General features: G+C 44.2%; 1 protein-coding gene across 8 annotated transcripts in view; it reads right to left on the minus strand.

The window, feature by feature from the left end:
- The window catches only part of LOC140196176 (muscleblind-like protein 1), a 322,691-nt gene that overhangs the window by 4,017 nt on the left and 293,777 nt on the right, over nt 1-24,897 (minus strand). For 6 of the 8 annotated variants that reach the window (XM_072254943.1, XM_072254936.1, XM_072254944.1 and 3 more), the window contains 3 exons: nt 16,982-17,017; nt 14,935-15,029; nt 4,230-4,305 (listed from right to left, as the gene is read on the minus strand). In XM_072254943.1, coding sequence (XP_072111044.1) covers nt 4,249-4,305; nt 14,935-15,029; nt 16,982-17,017 — 188 coding nt within the window. In that variant the 3' untranslated portion in view covers nt 4,230-4,248. The remainder of the gene's footprint in view (nt 1-4,229; nt 4,306-14,934; nt 15,030-16,981; nt 17,018-24,897) is intronic. The other 2 variants (XM_072254940.1, XM_072254942.1) reach the window with 1 other exon arrangement.

Below are 24,897 nucleotides of genomic sequence, written 5' to 3' on the forward strand. Positions count from 1 at the left end.
GCATAGAGAGGTTGAATGGCCTTTTTCTACTTCCCACCTCTTGTTCCACCTGGACTGACCATTGCATTCCACAGCACAGCAAACCCAGGGGCAGGATACACTTCACACTTGGCCCCTCAGTTTTACACTTGCCGTGCCTGCTTCCTCTCGACATTCCTATTAATCTGAATGGGCTTGCTAAACATCAATAATTGAAGCTAACATAATTCATTCATGTTATTAATTGGACTACAATGGTCTATTGTTGACCACTTTATTAGGTAAATATGTACACCTGATTATTAATACAAATATCTAATCAGCCAATTATGTGGCAGTAACTCAATGCATAAAAACATACAGACATGGTCAAGAGGTTCAGTTGTTGTTCAGTCCAAACGTCAGCATGGGAAAGAAATGAGAACTAAGTGACTTTGACTGTGGAATAATTATTGGTGCCAGATGAGTGATTTGAGTATCTCAGAAATTGTTGATCTCCTGAAACATTCATGCACAACATTCTCTAGAGTTTACACAGAATGGTGCAACAAACTAAAGACATCAAGTGACTGGCAGTTCTGTTGGCAAAAATGCCTTGTTAATGAAAGGAGAATGGCCAGGCTGATTCAAGCTGATAGAAAGGTGACAGTAACTCAAATAACCACATGTAACAACGGTGGAGTGCAGAAGAGCATCTCTGAACACACAACATATTTAACGTTGAAGTGGATGGGCTACAGCAGCAGAAGACCATGAACATACACTCAGTGGCAACCCTATTGGGTACAGCTGTCCACAGTTGATTGGAAGGGGACACTAGCAGGGAAGACAGCTGAGGTTGAAAGGTCTCAGTAGGTGTTTCCTATGGTGTAGAAGTTTAGCACCACAGGACACCGACTCAGAATGGAGGGATGTCCACTTAGAATAGCGATGAGGAGGAATTTCTTGGCCAAGGAGCGGTGAATCTGTGAAGTTTGTTGCCACAGGCATATCTGGAGGCCAAGTTATTAGGTATATTTAAGGCAGAGGTTGATAGATTCTTCATCAGACAAGGCATGAGGAGATACGGGGAGACGGCAGGAGATTGGGGCTGAGAGGGAAATGGATCAGTCTTGGTGAAATGGTGGAGCAGACTCAATGGGCCAAATGGTCTAATTCTGCTCCTATGTCTTATGGTCTTAAGAGATACCAAATGAAATGGTCACTGAGTGTACGTAATTTTAAATTATATATATTTTTAATAACTTAATGTTCCTGCACTTCAGACATTGAGAAACATGGATAGGACTTTGACTGCACAAGTAATCAGAAAGGTGTTGCACAGGTAGATCTTTAGTTGTCTCTACCTGAGGCGTAGTGGTCATTCCTAGAACTGCCCAAGCACATAAAATGGCTATAGCAATGAACTTGGCAGGGTACTGGGAGCCTTCACCCTGGCCAGGGTTAAGCAGTATCGCAAACCCCCAAACAGCAAGAGGGTAGCCTGGCCCAGCATTGGTAGGCCCATGAGTGGAAACAAAGTACTTCTAGCAAGTTTATCTTTTCACTGCAGATATGCAAAGCTCTAGTTAGGCCACATTTGATGTGTGTGTTTAATTCTGGTCACCTCATTTGTTCAAAATGCAAAAGATTTTTCACTCGCAAAATACAAACATCAGGGGTTTACAAGACTATTAACAATTTCAAATTAATGTATGGTTACTATTATCTATAAAACACTCAATTCCCTGGGGGTGGGGGCACCATTCCCAGAACTCCCCCACCCTACCCATAGTGACTGCATTCTCCTTCTCTAAGGACATCTAGGCACGAACATAACCTGAGATCTGGTCATGCCACTACACAGGAGAAATGTGAAGACTTTGGAGAAGGTACAGAAGAAGTTTGCCAGGATGCTGCCTGGATTAGAAAGTGTGAGCGATAAGGAGAGGTTGGACAAATGATCAACTTCTCTCAGAACATGATTACTATCAGCTGGAAGGGTCTGTGAGTCGCATAAACTCTGCAAGCTTGTTCCCCAGGAAACTGCATGACATAGATCCACCATTCTCCGTGCTACATTATACAACTTATATTAAACATTTAAAAATATAGGATTCAGCTCACAGACTGTGATGTATGCTAAGTTCATTCCACCTCACCAAGCATCCAAGCCACAGAATGGTACAGAATAAACACAGCAATATACACTGCCAACTAATGCAAGCCTTGAAACTTCTGTTGCTCCTGATGATCCATTGCCTATTGCTCACCAGTACAGGTTTTCCGATGCTATCTGATACTGTGTTTCTTAAAGGGAACACTCTGGAGGAGGTCTTATGTTTGTACTGGGACACCCCTTTAAGTAATATATTTATCTGGCTCTCTTTTATGATCCACCCAAAACAAAGCCCCGTTTTACCTGAGCATTCATTTTGACAGGACCAGAGTACAAAAGCAAGATGGTAATGTTGAGGCTTTCGAAGGCTTAGGCCAGACCACCTTAGGAGTGTTGGACCCCTTATCTAGAAAAATGTATTCCTTCATTGGAGAGGGTCCAGAGGAGGTTTTACAGAATGATCCCAGGAATGAAAGGATTAGTGTATGTGGAGCATTTGATGGCTCTGGGTCCGTATTCTCTCTGAAGTTCAGAAGAATGGGGGGGGGGGCGGGCTCTCATTGAAACCAATCAAATATTGAAAGGTCTAGATAGAGTGGATGTAGAGAGAATACCTTCTATAGTGGGGGAGTCCAGGACAAGAGGGCACTGCCTCAGAATACTTGGCCTGCACAGGTGTCACTGGGGAGGTTGATAGGTTCTTGATTAGTCAGGGCATTTGAGATTATGGGGAGAATGAGGTTGAGAGGGTAATCAAACAACCATGATGGAATGACAGAGAGACTTGATGGGCTGAATGGCCCAATTCTACTCCTATGTCTTATGGACTCTTCCAGTTCTCACTGTAACTGCGTATGTTTCCTCCGGGTGCTCCGGTTTCCTCCCATTTTCCGAAGACATGCAGGTTAGGTTAGGTTAGTTAGTTGTGGGCATGCTATTGTTGGCAACAGAAGCAGAGTGACACTTGCAGGCTTCCTCCAGCACACCTTCAGGTGTTTGTCATTGAAGCAAATGATACACTTCACTGTATGCCTTGATGTTTCAATGTACGTGTGACAAATTAAGCTAATCTTTAAAACTTTAACCTTTAATCCATGTACCTGTCCTATCCGTGTACCTGTCCTAATCTTCTTTTAAATGCGGTTATACACCTGTGCTTTTCTTTTTACACAAAATTATAAATTGGTTCTTCCAGTCCTTGATCCACTTGTTAATGGGAATAACTTCACTCTGTTTATCTGCTGCGCCTCTATCAAAACCCCTCTCATCCTTTGTTGACAACCCCAGCTACTAATGCCAAAGCTCCTCTGCCTCTCCTCTGCTGCTCAGCAGCACCCAATCCCATTGGAGACCATTAGACCATAAGACATAGGAACAGAGTTAGGTAATTCAGCCCATCGAGTCTGCTCCACCATGGGTAATTTATTATCCCTTTCAATCCCCATTCTCTTGTCGTCTCCCTGTAACCTTTGATGTCCTTACTAAACAAGAACCTATTAACCTCTGTTTTAAAGGTACCCAATAACTTGGCCTCCACAGCAGTCCATGGCAATGAGTTCCACAGACTCACCACACTCCGGTTAAAGAAATTCCTCCTCATCTCTGTTCTAAAAAGACATCTCCTTCTATTCTGAGGCTGTGCCCTCTGGTCCATGGACATCCACTCCACGTCCACTCTTTCAATACTTCAATGTGATGTTCCCTCATTCTTCTAAAATCTGGTGTGTTGAGTCCCAAAGTCATCAAATGCTCCTCATAAGTCAAACTGTTCATTTCCATGACCATTCTCGTGAACCTCCTCTGGACACACTCCAAATGCCAGCACATTGTTTCTGTGCCCAAAACTGCTCACGGTACTCCAAGTGCAGTCTGAACAATGCCTTATAAAGACTCAGCATTACATCCTCGCCTTTATCCTCTTGTCCTCTCAGAATGAACGCTAACATTACATTTGCCTTCTTTACCACTGATTCAACCTGTAAGCTAGCCTTTGGGGAATCCTGCGTGAGGACTTCCAAGTCCATTTACAGCTCTGATATCTGATTTTTCTGTCATGAGGGTCAAACTCTGTATGGGGGTTAAAATACAACAGCAACAATTCAACACTTCAGAGTTAGATTAGACAAAAAGATAGAAAATAACCGATACTTACTGTTCAACCTAGAAAGAGTCTACATCTGAGTAACATACTTGTGGCTAGCCAGATGATCCACAGATATAATGGGCATCTGAACAGAAGGAATAGAGCAACAGTGATTAACGTGCCTGGTTCAGGAAACAAATAGTTCAGTTTATAGACAGCGTATAAGGTAGGACAGTCTAGGAAGCACAGATCAAAGCTATTAATGCAGTTCAGTTACTGTGTAATAACGAGCCAAACACAGACTGCTGTTCCAATGTGAATTATGGAGCCATAGAACACTATAACACAGAGACCTTTGGCCCATCTAGTCTGTGCTGAACTGTTATTCTGCCTGCACTTGGACCAGAGTGCCCCATAACTATCTCATCCACGTACCTATCCAAATTTCTCATAAACGTTGAAACTGAACCTGTATTCACCACTTGCACTTGCAGCCTGTTCCACACTCTCATTACTCTCTGAGTGAAGACGTTCCCCTCAGGTTCCGCTTGGAAATAGGTAAGACCATGTCGCTGGGTTTTTGATTTCAACTTTTCAATGGGCTTTTATCATGCATATGGTGTTAGAAATTGCAGAGAACAGTCATTGTACTGTGGGAATGCGGGGAACCATATAAGTGTGGTTATGTGACTCAATTAATAATCCAGGGGCAATTTACCGGGACGGAAATCCTTTCAATGTTGCTGGGGAATTTATATTGATTTAATTCAATAAGTAATTGTGGGATCGGTTATAGATTGTTGACCTATCTGTCTCCTTTCCTTCAGGGACCATATTCCGACAGTCTTCCCTGCTGTAGCTTACTTGCAACTCCAGAGACACAGGCTTCTGAACTGTCTCAGCGAGCCTTAGGGTTCAAAAGACAATTAGCAATGGACAGCATTAGGTGAGGGCCTTGCTTTACCATCAAAACTCACACTCTGTAGATCGATTAAAAGAAAAAAAAACTATGTAAAAACAAAATAAAGCTTTTTTTGACATTTTTCATATTTTCTGTATGATGATGAAGGGAACTATTTGGCTCATCAAGTCAATGCTAGCTCTCTGAGTAATACATACCATCATTCCTATTACTCTGAGTTCCCTACAGCTAAACAGTCTCACACGTGCACTTAGTCCTGCCTCAGTTCTCCAGACACCTTGTGTGAAACTTCAGTTGTGAGATGAGGGTTCAATTCCTGCCATTGTCCATAAAGAATTTATATGTTGCCCCCCACGACCGTGTGAGTTTCATCCCGGTGGTTAGGGTTACTGGGTTATGGGCATGCTATGTTGGAGCCGGAAGCCGTGGTCCCTTGCAGGCTGTCCCCAACACATCTCTGTGCTTGTTGATGCAAACAACGCATTTCACTCTATGTTTTGATTTTTTGATGTTTGTTCGTTATGTGCCATGTTGTATGGCTTGGGCAATCATGGTCTTTTCATGACCATAGTTGTTCCTGGCAAATTTTTCTGCAGAAGTGGTTTGCCATTGCCTTCTGTTGGGCAGTGGCTTCACAAGATGGGTGACCCCAGCCATGATCAATACTCCTCAGAGATTGTTTGCTTGGTGTTAGCGGTTGCCTAACCAAGACTTGTAATGTGCACCAGTTGCTCATACAACCATCCACATGTGCTCCGATGGCTTCATGTGACCCTGATCAGGGGGACTAAGCAGGTGCTACACCTTGCTGAAGGGTGACATGCGGGCTAGCGAAGGGAAGGAGTGGTTTATACCTCTTTAGAGACGTATCTCCACTGTGCCACCCAAATTCTGATGTAGATGTAACAAATAAAGCTAATCTTTAACATTACTTGGGGTAATTCACAGTGGCCATATTGGGATGTAGGAGAAAAATGGATCAACTCTGGGGAAAGCCACATGGTCACAGGGAGAACCCATAAAGTCCACAGAGGTAGTTCTGGAGGACAAGATTGAACTTGGGATTGCTGGAGCTGGGAGGCAGCAGCACTCCTGCTAAGCCACTGCACTGAAGCAGCACACAAGATGCTAAAGGAAATCTGCAGGTCGGGCAGCATCTATGGAGGAAAACGGACAGTCATCGTTTCAGCCCAAGACCCTTCATGGGGACTCAGAAAGGAGGAAAACTTCCTCAAAGTAGGCATACCTCAAACAGATCATCTATCATTAAGGACCCTTACTATTCAGGACAATCCCTCTTCTCATTACTACCATCAGGGAGGAGGTATGGGAGCATGTGATACACATACTATACATATACTTTGTCTCCAACTTCCAGCCTGCCCTTAAATTTACTTTTATTAACCTGCCAATTACTACAGTTATCTTGACCATAACTATCTCCTGTAAAAATGCTATTTTCTTTTCTCATTTCCTTTGCCTCTGCCGCATCAGTTCCCAGGACTTGACTTTACTTTCCAGGACTCCTTCTTCAAAGAACAGGCTTTCCCTTCCTCCACTATTGATACTGCCTTCACCCACATCTCCCTCATTTCCAGAACATCTGCGCTCACCCCATCCTCCTGCCACCCTAACAGTGATAGAGTTCCTCTCGTCCTCACATACCATCCCATGGGCCTCCACATCCAACACATCATCCTCCACAGTTTCCGCTGCTTTAATGGGATCCTACCACCAAGCAGTTCTTTGCCTCCCCTCTTTCACTTTCTGCAGGGATTGCCCCCTCCACAATTCCCTTTTCCATTTGTCACTCCGCACTAATCTCTGTCCTGGCACTTAGCCCTAAAAGCAGCCCAAGTGCTACATCTGCCCATACACCTCACCCCTCACCTTCATTCAGGGCCCCAAACAGTCCTGTCAGTTGAAGCAACACTTCACATGGAGTTGTCTATTGTGTCCGGTACTCCCAGTGAGACCCGTCATAAATTGGGGGACCGCTTTGTGAGCACCTCCGCTCCATCTGCCAAAAGTGGAATTCCTGGTGGCCAAACATTTTAATTCCAATCCCCATTCCCATTCTGATGTGTTGGTCCATGGCCTCCTCTCGTGCCAAGATGAAGCCACCCTCAGGGTGGAGGAGCCACACTCTACCTTCCATCTGGACAGCTTCCAACCCGATGGCATGAATATCAATTTCTCCTTCCAGTAAAAAAAACCTACTCCCTCCTCCTCCACTCTTCTTCTGTTGTCTACTCTGGCCTCTTACCTCATCTGCCTATCACCACTCCAAAGTTCTCCTTCCCTTTCTCCTCTGGTCCACTCTTCTCTCCAATCAGATTCCTTCCTCTCCAGATCTTGGACCTTTGCCACCCACCTGTCTTCATGTATCACCTTTTCACTATCCTCCTTCCCCTCCCCCCACCTTTTAATTTTGGCATCCTCCCCCTTCTTTTCCAGTCCTGGTCTCGGCCCAAAACCTCGACTGTGTATTCTTTTCCACAGCTGCTGCCTGACCTGCTGAGTTCCTCGAGCATTCTGTCTGTGTGTTACTCTGAAGTTTCAGCATCTACATACTTCTTTGTGTTTATGATCTCCACGCTTTAGTTGTTTTGCATATTCAGTTCAGCCTTTCCGAAGGGAATTGGATAAATGCTTGAGGAGGGAGAGAAAAGGGAGAGAGCAGGACTTGCTTTCAGCGAGCTGGCATCGGCTTAGTGAACTGAATGATTCCACGATGGTATGGTATGTATTATAAAAGTAATTGGATCAATGCTACACAGCCACGTGTGAAATTAAACCATTCTGACCCAAATTGGCTCCAGGTCTACATGTGCATAGTCTGTGCTGAGTTCACAGTGTGAGGCATTCTTTCATTGATTCTCACATTGCATTTGCCTTCCTGACTAACAAATCAACCTGCAAGCTAACCTTTAGGCAAACATACAAGATCTCATTGAAACGTACAATCTGTTGTTCTTAAGAGTAAACCAAAAGACACAATGAAATTAGAAGTGGATGATTTATGGTTACTGTACTTCAAATCTAAGTCACTCAAGGAAAGCACAAATTATTACATCGATTAAAATATCCAGCCCATTGTCCATGAACTAAAAGAGATTATTTTGCGCAGTTTGTACATTCTCCCCGTAACCGGGTGCTCTGGTTTCCTCCCACAGTCCAGTTGGTAGGTTATTGGTCATTGTACTTTGACCCGAGATTAGGCTGGGATGAAATCGGTGACTGGTGGGCAGCAGGACTCGAAGGGGAGGAAGGGCCTGTTCCCCGCTATATCTCAATTAATAAATAGATAATGACATTACAACACCTCCCAAGCCAATGATACCTGATATTAAAGACAAGGACAAGGGAAGAAGGCAGAGGGGAACACCACCACCTGCAGGTTCCCCTTTCACAAGCTAACGTAACTAGGGAATATGTTGCAACTGCATCATCACACTGGGTTTAAATCTGGAACTCTCTCCCTTGGGACAATTTTGCTCAAATGATTACAGGAGCCAGAAGACCCACATTCAATAAATTCCACAGATTTACCACCCTCTGGTTAAAGAAATTCCTCCTCATCTTTGATCTAAGTGGATGTCCCTCTATTTTGAGGCTGTGCCCTCTGGTCCTAGACTCCCCAACAATAGAAAATATCCTCTCCACATCCACTATATTGAGGTCTTTCAATATTCAATAGGTTTCAATGAGATCCCCCCTCCACCCTCATCATTCAAATTTGTAGCGAGTACAGACCTACAGCCATCAATCGCAACTCATATGTTAACCCTTTCATTCCTGGAATCATTCTTGTGAACCTCCTCTGAACCCTCTGCAATGTCAGTACATCATTTCTTAAATAAGAAGCCCAGAACTACTCACAATACTCCAAGTAAGGCTTCACCAGTGTTTTATAAGGCTCAACATTACATCCTTGCTTTTTGTATTCCAGTCATCTTGAAATGAATGCTAACATCGCATCCCTTTCCTCACCACTCATTCAACCTACAAATTAACCTATAGGGAATCGTGCACAAAGACTCCCAAGTTTCTTTGCATCTCAGATTATCAAATTTTCTCCCCGTGCAGAAAATATTCTAAAGTGATCATGTTTGAATCTTCCTTTTAATTTGAATATAGAAGAGGAGTCACAACTTCATAGAGAAATGCGAGTTCCTCTGGCAGCTTATTCCACATACATACCACCCTCTGTGTGAAGGTTACCCCTCAAGTCTCTTTTAAATCTTTTCCCTCTCACCTTAAACCTTCCTCTCTCATTTCTGGTTCCCCTTCCTTGGGAAAAACACTGTGTGCATTCACCCCGTCAGTTCCCCTTTTATACAGCTTTATAAGGTCACCCTTCAGTCTCCTATGCTCCAAGGAATAATGTCCTATTCTGCCTAACCTCCCTTGTAACTCAGGTCCTTGAATCCTGGGAATACTACTGTACATTTTCTTTGCTTTCTTTCCAGCTTAATGGTGTCTTTCTTATAAAAGAGTAACCAAAGGTGTACACAATAGTTTAGATGCCGCCTCACCAGTGTCCAGCACAACAGTAAAATAACATTTCAACTTCTCTAGTCACTGTCCTGACTGATGAAAGCCAACGTGCCAGACATTTTTCACTGCCCCATCTACCTGTGAAGCTACTTTCGGGGAATTATAGAGTTGTACTCCTGGATCTTTGTTCCACAACACCCCTCAGGGAACCATCGTTCACTGTAAAAGTTTGACTTCTCAAAATACATTGCTCCACTCTTTCTTGAATTGAATACCCATCGCCAGTCTTCTGCCCATTTACCTAGATGATCGAGATCACACTGTTATTTTTGATAACCTTCTTCACTGTCTATGATACACCTGTTTTCATATCATCTGCAAGCTTACTAAACATGCCTTACACATTCTCATCCAAATCATTCCTATGACATTCTTATACTTGGGGTGAACACCAGTTGACTTAGTGGGGGAATTCAATCAATGGTGACCTCTCAAGGGCACAAATGCAAAGTTGGCCCCACCATTGCACAAGACCAGAAGATACGGGAGCAGAATTAGGCTGTCAAGACTGTTCTAGCATTCATACAAACATAGAAAACCTACAGCATAATACAGGCTGTTTGGCACACAAAGCTGTGCTGATCATGTCCTTACCTTAGAAATTACATAGGGTTACCCATAGCCCTCTATTTTTCTGAGCACCATGTACCTGTCCAGGGGTCTCTTAAAAGACCCTATCATATCTGCCTCCACTACCGTCGCCGACAGCCCATTCCACGCGCTCACCACTCTCTGCATAAAAAGCTTACCCCCGACATCTCCTCTGTACCTACTCACAAGCTCTTTAAACCTGTGCCATCTCATGCTAGCCATTTCCGCCCTGGGATAAGACCTCTGACTATCCACATGATCAATGCCTTTCATCATTTTATACACCTCTATCAGGTCACCTCTCATCCTCCGTTGCTCCAAGGAAAAAAGGCCGAGTTCACTCATCCTATTCTCATAAGGCATTCTCCCCAATCCAGGCAACATGCTTGTAAATCTCCTCTGCACTATTTCTATGGTTCCACATCCTTCCTGTAGTGAGGTGAACAGAACTGAGCACAGTACTCCAAGTGGGGTCTGACCAGGGTCCTAAACAGCTGCAACATTACCTCTTGGCTCCTAAACTCAATCCCATGGTTGATGAAGGCCAATACACCATATGCTTTCCTAATCACAGAGTCAACCTGCGCAGCAGCTTTGAGTGTCCTATGGACTCAGACCTCAAGATCCCTCTGATCCTCCACACTGCCAAGAGTCTTACCATTAATACTATAATCTGCCATCATATTTGACCGACCAAAATGAACCACTTCACACTTATCTGGGTTGAACTCCATCTGCAACTTCCCAGCCCAGTCTTGTATCCTATCGATGTCTAGCTGTAACCTCTCGCAGTCCTCCACGCTACCCGCAACACCCCCAACCTTTGTGTTATCAGCAAATCTACTAACCCATCCTCCACTTCTTCATCCAGGTCATTTATAAAAATCACGAAGAGTAGGGGTCCCAGAACAGATCGCTGAGGCACACCACTGGTCACCGACCTCCATATGAATATGACCCGTCTACAACCACTCTTTGCCTTCTGTGGGCAAGCTAGTTCTGGATCCGCAAAGCAAAGTCTCCTTGGATCCCATGCCTTCTAACCTTCTCAATAAGCCTTGCATGGGATACCTTGTCAAATGCCTTGCTGAAATACACATACACTACATCTGCTGCTCTACCTTCATCAATGTGTTTAGTCACATCCTCAATAAATTCGTTCAGGCTCGTAAGGCATGACCTGCCTTTGACAAAGCCATGTTGACTAATCCTAATCACATTATGCCTCTCCAAATGTTCATAAATCCTGCCTCTCAGGATCTTCTCCATCAACTTACCAACCACTGAAGTAAGAGTCACTGGTCTATAATTTCCTGGGCTATCTCTCCTCCCTTTCTTGAATAATGGAACAACATCCGCAACCCTCTAATCCTCCAGAACTTCTCCCATCCCTATTGATGATGCAAAGACCATTACCAGAGGCTCAGCAATCTCCTCCCTCGCCTCCCACAGTAGCCTGGGGTACATCTCGTCCGGTCCCGGTGACTAATCCAACTTGATGCTTTTCAAAAGCTCCAGCACATCCTCTTTCTAATATCTACATGCTCAAGCTTTTCAATCCACTGTAAGTCATCCCTACTGTCGCCAAGATCCTTTTCCGTAGTGAATACTGAAGCAAAGTACTCAGTAAGTACCTCTGCTATCTCCTCCGGTTCCATACACACTTTTCCACTGTCACACTTGATTGGTCCTATTCTCTCACGTCTTATCCTTTTGCTCTGCACATACTTATAGAATACCTTGGGGTTTTCTTTAATCCCATCCGCCAAGGTCTCCTCATGGTCCTTTCTGGCTCTCCTAATTTCTTTCTTAAGCTCCTTCCTGCCAGCCTTATAATCTTCTAGATCTCTATCATTACCTACTTTTTTGAACCTTTCATAAGCTCTTCTTTTCTTCTTGACTAGATTTACAACGGCCTTTGTACACCATGGTTCCTGTATCCTACCATCCTTTCTCTGTCTCATTGGAATGTACCTATACAGAACTCCATGCAAATATCCCCTGAACGTCTGCCACATTTCTTCCGCACAATTCCCTGAGAACATCTTTTCCCAATTTATGCCTCCAATTTTCTGCCTTATAGCTTCATATTTCCCCTTACTCCAATTAAACACTTTCCTAACTTATCTGTTCCTATCCCTCTCCAATGCTATGGTAAAGGAGATAGTATTGTGATCACTATTTCCAAAATGCTCTCCCACTGAGAGATTTGACACCTGACCAGGTTCATTTCCCAATACCAGATCAAGTACTGCCTCTCTTCTTGCAGGCTTATCTTGAACACACCTAACAAACTGCACCCCATTTAAACCCCTTGCTCTAGTGACATGCCAATCGATATTTGGGAAATTAAGATCTCCCAGCTTGACAACCCTGATATTGTTACACCTTTTGCAGATTCTGTCTCCCTATCTGCTCCTCAATGTCCCTGTTACTATTGTGTGGTCAAAAAAAACACCCAGTTATTGATCCCTTCCTGTTCCTAACTTCTACCCACAGAGATCAGTACACAATCCTTCCATGTCTTCCTCCTTTTCTGCAGCCATGACACTATCTCTGATCAACAGTGCCACGCACCCACCTCTTTTGCCTCCTTCCCTGTCCGTTCTGAAACATCTAAAGCCTGGCACTCGAAGTAACCATTCCTGCCTCTGAGCCACCCAAGCTTCTGTAATGGCCACAACATCATAGCTCCAAGTACTGATCCACGCTCTAAGCTCATCCGCTTTGTTCGTAATACTCCTTGCATTAAAATAGAAACATCTCAAACCATCGGTCTCAACGTGTCCCTTCTCAATCACCTGCCTATCCTCCCTCTCTCACTGTCTCCAAGCTTTCTCTATTTTTGAGCCAACTTCCTCTTCCTCCGTCTCTTCAGTTCGGTTCCCACCCCACAGCAATCCTAGTTTAAACTCTCCCTAATAGCCTTAGCAAACCTTCCCACCAGGATATTGGTCCCCCTGGGATTCAAATGCAACCCATCCTTTTTGTACAGGTCATTCCTGCTCCAAAAGAGGTCCCAATGATCCAGAAATCTGAATCCTTGCCCCCTGCTCCAATCCCTCAGCCACACATTTATCCTCCACCTCACTCTATTTCTATGCTCACTGTCATACGGCACAGACAGTAATCCCGAGATTACTACCTTTGTGTCCTGCTTCTCAACTTTCTTCCTATCTCCCTATAATCTGCTTTCAGGACCGCCTCCCTTTTCCTGCTTATGTCGTTGGTACCAATTTGTACCATGATCTCTGGCTGTTCTCCTTCCCATTTCAGGATATCGTGGACGCGATCAGAAACATCCCGGACCCTGGCACCTAGGAGGCACACGACCATCCGTTCTTCTTTCCTGCGTCCACAGAATTCCCTTTCACTGCTGCCATCCTCTTCCTTTCCCTATCCTTCTGAGCCACAGGGCCAGACTCTGCGCCAGAGGCACGACCACTGTTGCTTCCCCCAGGTAGGCCGTTCCCCCTCAAGCAGGAGTACTTATTGTCAAGGGGTACAGCCACAGAGGTGCTCTCTAGCCTCTGACTCCTGCCCTTCCCTCTCTTGAGTGTTACCCACTTATCTGTCTCCCCTACCCTGGTGTGACTACCTGCGTATAGCTCCTCACTTTCCCTGACCAGATGAATGTCATCAAGCTGCATCTCCAGTTCCCTAACATGGTCCCTAAGGAGCTGCAGCTCGACACACCTGGCACAGATGTGGCTGTCCGGAAGGCTGGGAATCTCCAGGACTCCCCACATCTGACACCGAGCACAGAACACCAGCCTCACACACATTCTTCCTGTCTGTATTCTACACAGGCAACCAACCTTGCCTCGACCTGTCACTGCCGAAGCCCCGTTGAGCCAAAGCCTTCCCATTCTGGCTCCCTCTACTGCATCGCTCGGTCTATAAAGCGGTCTCCTTTTAAATTCTTCTTGCTATTCTCACTGGCTGACGTCCACGTGCTTGCGCAATAGTTCTCCGATCAAACTGCTGAAGAAATAGGTGATTCACTTTCCCTCAATCCCATTTTCTTGCCTTCTCCCCATGACCTTTAATTCCTTTACTTATCAAGAACCTATCAACCTCCACTTTAAATATCCCCAATGACTCTTGGCCTCCACAGTCTTCTGTGGCAATGAATTCCACAGGTTAGCCACCCTCTAGCTAAGGAAATTTCTCCTCATCTCTGTTCTAAAGGGACGTCCTTCTTCTATTCTGAGTCTGTGCACTCTGCTCCTAGACTCTCCCAATACTGGAAATGTCCTCTCCATGTCCACGCTATCTAGCCCTGATAATGTTCTATAGGTTTCAATTGGATTCAGCCTCAGTCGTAGAGATAAGAGCAGAATTAGGCCATCGAATTTGCATCGCCTTTCGTTTGCGGCTGACTTATTTCCCCTCAACTCCATTCTCCTACCTTCTCCACGATACAACTATGAGACATAGGAGCAGAATTAGGCCATTTATCATTCATTTTCATCGCCTAATTAAAGGCAAGGCAATTGGTTAAATTTTGTAGAAAAATAGAGAGAACTGTAAAGAAAGATCTAATCAAAAAAGGATCCTGCTCTTGTAAATTAAAATGGGCTGGAGATTTTAATTTTGTGCAATTTGCTAAGTACAGCATAAAGACGGACAGATAAGCTACAACCTTAAAATTAATATTTCCATGCAAACAAGAAGAATCAAAGCTGTAAATGAGCAAACCTGATTGGTGGTTGCCGTGGCTGCAAAGGGGACACTTGTGGCAGATGTTGTTGCCGCGGAAACGGCTGCAGGATTAGCACCGTGCATCATGGGTACTTTTTAAATAAATTGGTGGGAAATCGGAAAAGAGCAGCAGAGGAGCACAGGGAGGGATTGAGGGTAGGGGTGGAGGAGGGAGAGAGGGGTGGAGGGAGAGAGGGGTGGGGAGAAGCCATGGTAACAATGCATGGAGGATAGTTGGACATCAGCAGCGGGTGCCATTACAGCAGGACAGTGAAGGACCAGGAGAGAGGAAAGGTGAGGTCAGAAAAGTGGGACAGGTTAGGAGGAAGAGAGAAGAAATGGGATAGTGATTAAGGATGGGGAGAGGAGAAAGTAGTAAACATTACATAATTTCAAAAAGAGAGACAAAAGAGGAAAATACTGATTAACAACAACATGTAGGTAAGTCATTTTCATGTTCATAAATATTGATATTACATATCTTAAAAAGCATCAATTAGGGTTACATTCTATAACATGAAGCAGTTTAAAATGTTACTCTATGTACTGTATACTTTCAAACATTTAATTAAGCCACAGGTCATTAAAAAGTATTCAATAATTATCCATTATTGCAAAGCAAGATTTATAAAAGTTTTACTGCTTCATAATAATTAATAGGATCATTTGAATAGCTATATTATGTAACAAAGAGCTTGAATAATTCAAACTGTCCTTAGCAGTGAGAAGCGCAATCCATTCAAAGTCCACTTTGGCTTTTTGACCTAACTTGATTCCAATCAGATAATCAGTTATCTGCAGAATAGATTTAAGTGTTTTGGTGGGGGGGAGTGAATTTTTGTGGACCGGGTACTGGGGATAAGGGCATGTTGGCATTGGAGGTTTCGGTATATACCACGTGGTTTAAAGGAGCATATTGCTATTGGAAGGAACTATTATCAGAGGGGAAGCAAAGAATGTTTTGTTTTCATCCAGTGACCTAGAATGCTTGAACTGCACAGAGGAGGACAGAGAAGGAAATATTGTATGGCAAAAGTAAACAGGAACTCCACCGTGACCTGTTCCAGGCCTGGCTGTGAAAGGAGGGGGGTATGACGTGACTAGCATCCACATCTTGTAAAAACCCAGAGCTATAGAAATGCCAACAGAAGCTCCAAAGACCCCACCCCTGGGAGTGGATTGATCCGTCATGGCCTATGCCCTAGTAGGGGTGATGGGCTTAAAAAGAAGAAAAAAAGGAGGGAATGAACCTATCTGGAAAAATCATTTTGAGAGCAGTCAAGTTTATGATAGGCCACAAGGCCTCTTTACACTTCCGATCCTCTTTGGTGGAAGTTACAATGAAGTGTAGGAGTTTGAATCATTTTCTTTCACACTCTCTATCAGAGAGCAAGTTGGGCAGTTTCAAAGCCTCCAACAATTGTTTTTTTTATGAGGCAAACTCAAGGATTAGGTCTCTATACGACCATGCTTCATGCCAGGGGACGATTTTGGACCAATTAGACTCCATGCTGGAGAATGAATCAACCAATGAAACTTCTAGCTGGAGAATCATTAACCAATGGCACTTTACGCTGGAGAACCAATGCACCATAACCCTGTCTCACCACACGTAGTTTGCAAAGGAACATGAGAGTGTAATCAACTATGTGACAGATTTATTTGGGGAAAAATACATCCCATCTAGTCCCATTCATTGAAAGTGGAGCCAGTAAGTCTCCAGTTGTGCCTCTGTTTTTTAGTGCAGGGTCTTTGGCACAAGGTTATACTGACAGGTAAAGGGAAGGAACGGAGGTCAAATTGCTAAGGTCTGCTGCTTGACTGTTGGAGAAGATGCCAAATACAAGGGGAAGTGGGCACACGGGGGAAGGACCAGTGGAGGGAGGAAGACCTGAGGCATTAATCGGATGCGGCAGGCACAGAGGCAATGGACCCCAATGCAATGCCAACAGTGCGTGGAGCTGATCTCGGCAGTGGACTTTGAAGGGACAGTGAGTAAAAATTGTACGGGTACAGATAATCAAATAACAAAGCTGGCACCTACCAACACTTGTAGCGGGTGTCATGCACAATATTGAGCCTGCCCATCATGCATTGCAACAGGAAGGTGGATTTGAAAGGGGAAAAGAATTAAAACAACCCATCACATGTGTAATTAGAAACCATTGTCACAAGGAGGAAACAATTTGTTATTGAGGGAACAGGAGCTTGTGCTGTTTAAGTACACTCAAATCACACAATAGCCTAATCTACAAGAAAATAATGTGTTCTGTGTGAAACACATACTTAAAACATGTGTGCTGGTAGCTAACACTGATTAATATATATTTTTTTCTTTGCTGGCTTTGCACTGTCAGTCACCACACAGCTCAGACAACCAAGGGGTCTTCCCTATCTATGATTGTGCGGCATGGAGCAGAGCTGCAAGCACAACGCCTTTATAGCTTGGGGCGTCAGTTTGGAGTTCAATTCTTGCATCGTCCATAAGGCGTCTGCACGTTCTCCCCGTAACCCCGTGGGTTTCCTCTGGCTGCCCTGATTCCCTCCCGCAGTCCAAAGACGTAGCAGTAAGTATGTTAATCGGTCATTGTAAATTATCCTGCGATTGGGCTAGGGTTAAACAGGTGCACCAGCTCGATAGACAGAAGGGCCTGTTCCATGCTGTATCTCTTTATAAATAAGTAATTGAAAATTGCCTGTACTGTTTCTACGCCACCCACGTGCATGACAGGATGCCTCAAGTCTGCCCTTGAGAAAGGTTATGTCTGGAGAAACAGTCCTCTGATGGGACAGTAAACTCAGGTCCTCTAAGCTGAAGAGCAAGATGCCATGCTAGTATTTTGAAGAGCAGGGGTTCTCCATTGATCCAAACACATTTTGACACTGTGGAGAGGTTTACAGTCATAGACAGATACAGCACAGAAACAAGCCTTCTGGCCCTTTACACTACATTATTTTTTAAAATTCTCACCACATTCCCATCCCTTTCTCCCCAGATTCTACCACGTGCCAAACACAGCAGGAGCAATTTACAGTGGCCAATTATCTCGCCAAGTTGCACTTCTTTGGGATATGGGAGGATAGTAGAGCGCCTTGGGGGGGAATCCTCATGCTTACTGGGAGAACGTCCAAACTCCTCACAATCAACGGCAGAGATCAGGATCAACCCTCCACCCTGGCACTGTGATGTAGGGGCTCTACTGACTTTTATAAATAATCTAATTATTTACCTCATTAGTGATCTGGTTGCCATGTCTCCCAGATTACCATAGGAATCTCAGAATGGATTTGATTTTTAGGATGGATCTAAACTTGGCGGCAAAGTGAAAACAGAAGTGGTTTAAGAATTACAACAACTGTTTTGAACTCTCTGTATCCGCAGTGAAGCTGTGCCATGCAAGCAGTAACCACCAGGAGGCGTGCAAGAGACACAGGAGATGGCAGATGCTGCAATCTGAAGCAAGAAACAATTTGAGAGAGGGATTCAGTCCATGAGGGGAAAGGATTTGTCCTTTGGGGGTCTAAACACTGCTAGAGGACGTCAATTTCTAGAGATGTACAGTGGAGAACATTCTGACCTGCTTGGCATGGGTGACCCTACCAAGAATCAAAGCACAAGGCCCTGACTCCAGCCAACATAGCTCTCTGGGTCCTTGAGGCATGGAAACCTCTAAGCTCCTCGGCAAGGTTGTGGTCATCTCGGAGGCCCATGCAGTCCATGAACACTACCTCATTATACCTTTTTTTTGTGCACTTTTTTTTTTACAAGTTGCAGTAATTTATAGATGTGTCTTTGCACTGCACAGCTTTTGCAAAACAACAAATTTCATGTCATATAAACCTGATTCTGCAGAATGAAAGGAGGATTGTGAGTTTATACCGATCTTCAGAATCAGAGTCAGGTTTAATATCACCGGCATGTGTTGAGAAATTTGTTGACTTTGTGGCAGCGGTACAATGAAATAATAATAATAGAAAAAAACATGAATTGCAGTAAATATATATATATATAAATTAGTTACATTAAAAAAGTAGTGCACAAATAGACATAAAGAAGTGGTGAAGTAGTGTTCGTGGGTTCAATGTCTGTTCCTGAATTGATGAGTGTGTGCCTTCAGGCTTCTGTACCTCCTTCCTGATGGTAGCAATGAGGACAAGGCATGACCAGGGTGATGGGGCTCCTTAATGATGGATCCTGCCTTGAAGATGTCCTGGATACTAGGGAGGCCAGTGGCCATGATGGAGCTGACTAAGTTTACAATTCTCTGCAGCTTATTTCGATCCTGTGCGGTAGTCCCCCAGCAACCGCACCTCCCACCCCCCCCCCATACCAGACGGTGATAAAACTAGTTAGACGCTCTCCACGGTACATCTGTAGAAATTTGTGAGCGTCTCAACCTGCAGTTGATTTTTAGACAAAGTTGATGGTGGTCCCTTGCTTTGAACCTGGCTGACAGTGCTGGCAGTGTAAAGGTTTAACTGCGCTCCGACAGTGGATTTGGTTCACTCTAGTAATTCGTTTGTCCAAAGGGGCTCCAGTTCCGTGGAGGGAGAAATGGTAAAGAATGCAATTGAGCTGCAGAGCCACCTGTCCTTTAAACTTCAATGGCACAACGTGTAAGCTTAGACAGAGGGAGCCCAATAACTGATTTGGACATTGTTCATACCAGCACACATTGCTGCCTTCAGGGAAATGTGAAGCAAATAAAACGAGAAAGCAGTGGTGATAATATTATCAGCTCTGTTGCAACAACACCCATGGCTGAATGCTGTGGGTCCCCTGAAGGTGTTAAAAGAAAATTCCGAGGGATTTTAAAATGACAATCCTTTTCCATTGTCAGTCGCACTTGCTGATCCATCATTACGTTTCCTCCTTTCAAGTCAAGGGATAGTCTTATGTACGGTGCGGTTTTGCACGGGGACCCACAGCAATCACTTTTATAGGTATGGACTATTTAAATAAAGGTACAGTGATGAAACACAATACCAGAGACAGAAGGAAATGAGAATGGGGCAGCTCATGCCAGGAATTATAAATCTGACTTTCTTCCTCAGCAGGTAATGAAATTGCTGGAAGATAGATTAACCCTTTCACACTCTTTTATTAATGACAGGGCAGCATCCTGCAATGTCCTTTGCTTCATTCTGAAAGCAGGTGGTGGGTTCAAGACAGACTGCAATGATTGGTGTCTGCACTTTGCAGTGCTTTGACATCAGTGTTGTTAAGAAGACATTCGGCCCATTGCCTTTGTGCTGACTTTTTTGCTACAGTGATTCAGGAAACTTACCCTATCAACCTATTTCTTCACCCCTGCCCCAGTTCCTCAGCGCATCATAGGAACCAACCTCCCAAACTCTGTCTACACTTCTCACAGCCTCAGTAAAGCGGCCAGTATAATCAAAGAACCCACCCATCCTCTCCCATTGGACAGAGGAACATAAGGCATAGGAGCAGAATTAGGCCATTCAGCCCATCAAGTTGTTCTGCATGTCTGACCTTGTGCCATTATAGTGCCTGCCTTAACCACTTCTCCTGGCAGCTTGATCCACACACCCACTGCCCTCTGGGCCCCTTTAAACCTTTCAGTTGTCAACTTAAGCCTTTGCCATCAAATCCAGGGAAAGAAAAACAGTGTGTGTTCACCCACCACAATAGCCTGCCTCCCCTCCATGGACTCTATCTGTATTCTTACTAGCCCAAGAAAGCAACCAGCGTTATCAAAGACTCCACTCACCGCAGGCTTTCTCTCTTCTCCCCTTTCCCATCAGGAAGAAGGTACTAAAGCTTAAAGGCACAAACCACTAGGCTCAAGGACAGCTTCGTTCCCATTGTTATCAGACCCCTGAACTGTAAGGTGGGCTCTTGGTCTCACAATCGACCTCATTATGAACTAATACAAATACCCATACTTCCTCAGGGCTCCTCAGGGCTCGCACCAACAGGTTCAAGAACAGTTATTATCCCTCAGCCATCAGGCTCTTGAATAGAAGGGGATAACTTCTATTGTATCATTTCTTAATGCATGCATTACTAAATGACAATAAAAGAGGACTGTGTGTCTTCATAATCTAATCTAATCTAATAACTACTCCCACTTACCCCATCACTGAAATGTTCCTACAACCCATAATCTCACGTTAAGGGCTCTTTATCTCATTATCTTATGTTCTCGTTATTTATTTCTATTTATTCATATTTGCATTTGCACAGTTTGTTGTCTCCTGCACTTTGGTTGATCTTTCATTGATCCAGTTATAGTTACTATTCTATAGACTTGCTGAGCATGACTACAAGAAAATTAATCTCAGGGTTTTATGTAGTGACATATATGTACTCTGGTAATAAAATTCACTTTGATCTTTGAACACCACAACCAACAACTCTGCAAATTTCTCCTTCATCCACTCTAAAGTTACCCCATCATAAAACCAGAGGAAGATGTTCACTAATGACCTTGAGCAAGAACTCCTGGTGGCACAGGTTAACAGAGCTGACGGGCAGTAACACCCCTCAGAAAGCCCCAGGCTGAATGGGCCTGGGGACGTGGAATCCATGTAGACGCTGGGTTTTTAATTGTGTTGAGCAGAACGAAATGAACTTCAATTTGTGTCCAGAGTGATCAAAAGTGGATACAGTCATAGAGTCACAGAGCACTACAGCACACAAGCAGGCCCTTCAGCCCATCTAGTCCATGCCGAGCTGGTCTTCATCTAGGCAGAAGAACAGTCACCACCCCTCCTGCATCCAGTCCATAGCCCTCCATATCCCTCTCATCCATGAACCTCTCCAAACGTTTCCTAAATGTTACATAGAACATGCAACAGTATAGCACAGAAGAGACCACCTAGCCCAGAATATTGTGCCAACCCTTTAACCTACTCCAATATCTATCTAATGCTTCCCTCCCACATAGCCCTCCATTTTTCATGTCCCTATCTAGTCTGTTAAGTGTCTCTAATGTATCTGCCTTTACCACCACCCATCCCCTTATACCCAACACTCTACTGCTAAAAAAAAGACCCCTGACATCCCTCCTACACTTCCTTCCAATCAACCTTAAAATTATGCCTTCTCGTATTAGCCATTTCTTCCCTGGGGAGAAAATGGTGCTGGCTGTCCACTCTACCTGAGCCTCTTATCACCTTATACACTTAAACAGTCTTATCATTCGTCTTCTACAGATAAATGGTTTCATCAACCCCTTTATGACATCTCACAGATAAATCTACCTCACGCCTCTTAGGATAACTGCGTCATTGTGTAAAACCTGATATCTCTTTCCCTCATGATGGATGGACCATACAAGCGCATGTTTAAAGTAAACCTGGGCTAACAGGCTCATGCAGATCTAAACTGGAGGGGGGACATTCCACAGTCATAAAGTCAAGCAGAAGGGAAGCGGGCATTTCGGCCCAACTCAACCTTGTTGAGCAAGGTGCTACAAGGGCTAGTCCCATTTGCCTGTACTTGGCACATATACCTCTGAACCAGAAGTTCCCAACTTCTTTTTTAATGTCATGGACACCTACCATTGACAGGAAGGTGACAGTAACTCAAATAATCATGCATTACAACAGTGGTGTGCAGAGGAGCATCTCTGAATGCACAACACAGAGGCCACTGTGCGTAAATCAGCCATGGCAAAGAAGACTTGATGGGCCAAATGGCCTGATTCTGTTCCTACATCTTATGCTTTTAATTCAGGATTCACAATTCTTAGGCCTGGAGATATGAGTCTAGAGAAAATCTTGCGGGGGGGGGTGTACTTGAGCCCGGCTTAAGTACTTAAATTAGTTAATGTGATTATAGTGCATTATGTTTGCATATCATTTTACAGGCATATTAAAAACAATCTTTCACTGAAATAATTGATTTTTGAACATTGATTAATTTTATCATGTTTATTTGTTAAAAAGCTAGCTGCTTTTGTGCGTGCCATAGGTGTCATAAAAACTGAAATAATGGTGTTTGAGATACATCTGCTTTTTTTCTGGCGCATTTCAGCATTTCCAATTTACAAGCAGTCACTCAGTTCCTTAAAGCGCCAGCAGAGGGAGCATGGAGACCGAGGAGACCGAGCAGCACATGATTTTCATCCCAGGATTGCACTGGTGATTGAAGCCACATTTCCAAAGTACACACATTGAGGGTGTTCCTGTTATTGCCCTTCCTGTTCAGGGTGGTTTGCTTGGCCGTTTCTGCTGAGACCCATATTGTGTTGGGTTTAGTTATCCATGGCTCAGTCTTGGCAAACCAGGTGGGGTTTCTTTTGCAATCCAGTCACCCAGTGCCAATGTCCACCACTAATAACAACCTTCCAAGCTCTCCTTTCCCCCCACCACCCAGAAAAGAGAGAGAGAGAGAGGGAGGGAGAGGGAGAGAGAGGGAAAGAGAGGAAGTGGGGAGGGAGAAAGAGAGAAAGGAAGAAAAGTACTCTGAGCAATTCTGGTCCTGTATCTAAGGCTGGCTGTTCCAGCCCTGGCAGAGGCTGATTTTTGATTGGTAAGAGGGACTAAAGTTTACAGGGAACAGGTGGGAGAATAGGTTTAGAAAAAAGATCATCCATGAGTGAATGATAGGATAGAATCCATGGGTTGAATGACCTAATTCTGCATCTACATATCTAATGGGCCGAGGGAAGGAACAGGTGGTCAGGCGGAGATGGGGACAGGGTTTGCAAAGAGGGGATAAGGAAAGGTGAAGGAATTGGGGGGGGTGAGTAAGGGAGGGATGGTGAAAGATGCAGAATGCAAAATACCGCAGATTTATGATGCCTGCAATAAAACTGCAACTGCAGGACACTGAGCATCTGTGGAGAGAGAAACAGTCGATCACTTTAATGGAAGGACACTGGCACTGCTGTTCTCTCTACAGATGCTGCCTGACCGGCTGAGTACTTTCTGCATGTTCGCCTTCTGGTACAAATTTGAAAAACCTGTCTGCGAGAAGTCAAGGGAGAACGTTTATTTCACTCGGCGAGTGTTGAAGTTCCAGAACTCACCATGTAAATGCTTGGTAGAGGAAGAGACAGGGCAATTGCTCATTTGATGGTGTTAGCCCAAGTTTACTTTATCTTCTACACTTGTATGGTCATTGATCATAGAGTACAGCACACAAACAGGCCTTTCAGCCTACAATGTTGTGCTAAACCAATCGAATTAGTAATCAAAAGTTTAACTAAACTTATCCCTTCTGCCTTTACAGTGTCTATACCTTCTATTTTCCTCACATTCATGTGTCTGTTCAAACGTCTCTTAAAATCCCTAAAGTATCTGCCTCTACCACTACCTCAGGCAGCACATTCCAGTCACCCATCACTTTCTGTGTTTAAAAACTTGCCCTTCACATCTCCTTTGAAATTACCCCCTCTCACCTTAAATGCATGCCCTCCTGAGAAAAAAGATAACTGTCTGTTTACTCTGTCTATGTCTCTCATAAACTTATAATCAGATCTCTCTTTAGCCTCTGCCATTCCAGAAAAAGGAGGGAAGGAGAGGCAGAGGTCAGATTTTAAACAAAAGAACATAGAACACAGAACAGCACAGCACGGGCCCTTCGGCCCACAATATTATGCCAACCTTCTAACCTACTCTAAGATCAACCGAACCCTTTCCTCACAATTAGCCCTGCATTTTTCTTTCATCCATGTGCCTCCCTAAGAATCTCTTAAATGTCCTTAATGTACCTGACTCTACCATCAGCCCCGGCAACTGCCATGCATTTACTACACTCTGTGTAACAAAACCTACTACTGACATCCCCCCACCCCCTTAATTTCCTCCAATTATTAAAGAATACCACTCTGGGATACTTATGTTGATAATAAGTTTACTTTGAACTTGTTAACCCTGTTCCAACTTTTGGTCAGCCTGTACAGATGAACTGAAGGGCTTTCCACGTCCCCTCTGCTTCTATATGTGTGGAGCTGCTGGCATCATCTCCCATTTCCTTAGGTCACA

The sequence above is a fragment of the Mobula birostris genome, chromosome 4 (assembly GCF_030028105.1).
Source record: "Mobula birostris isolate sMobBir1 chromosome 4, sMobBir1.hap1, whole genome shotgun sequence".
Classification (NCBI taxonomy): Eukaryota; Metazoa; Chordata; class Chondrichthyes; order Myliobatiformes; family Myliobatidae; genus Mobula; species Mobula birostris.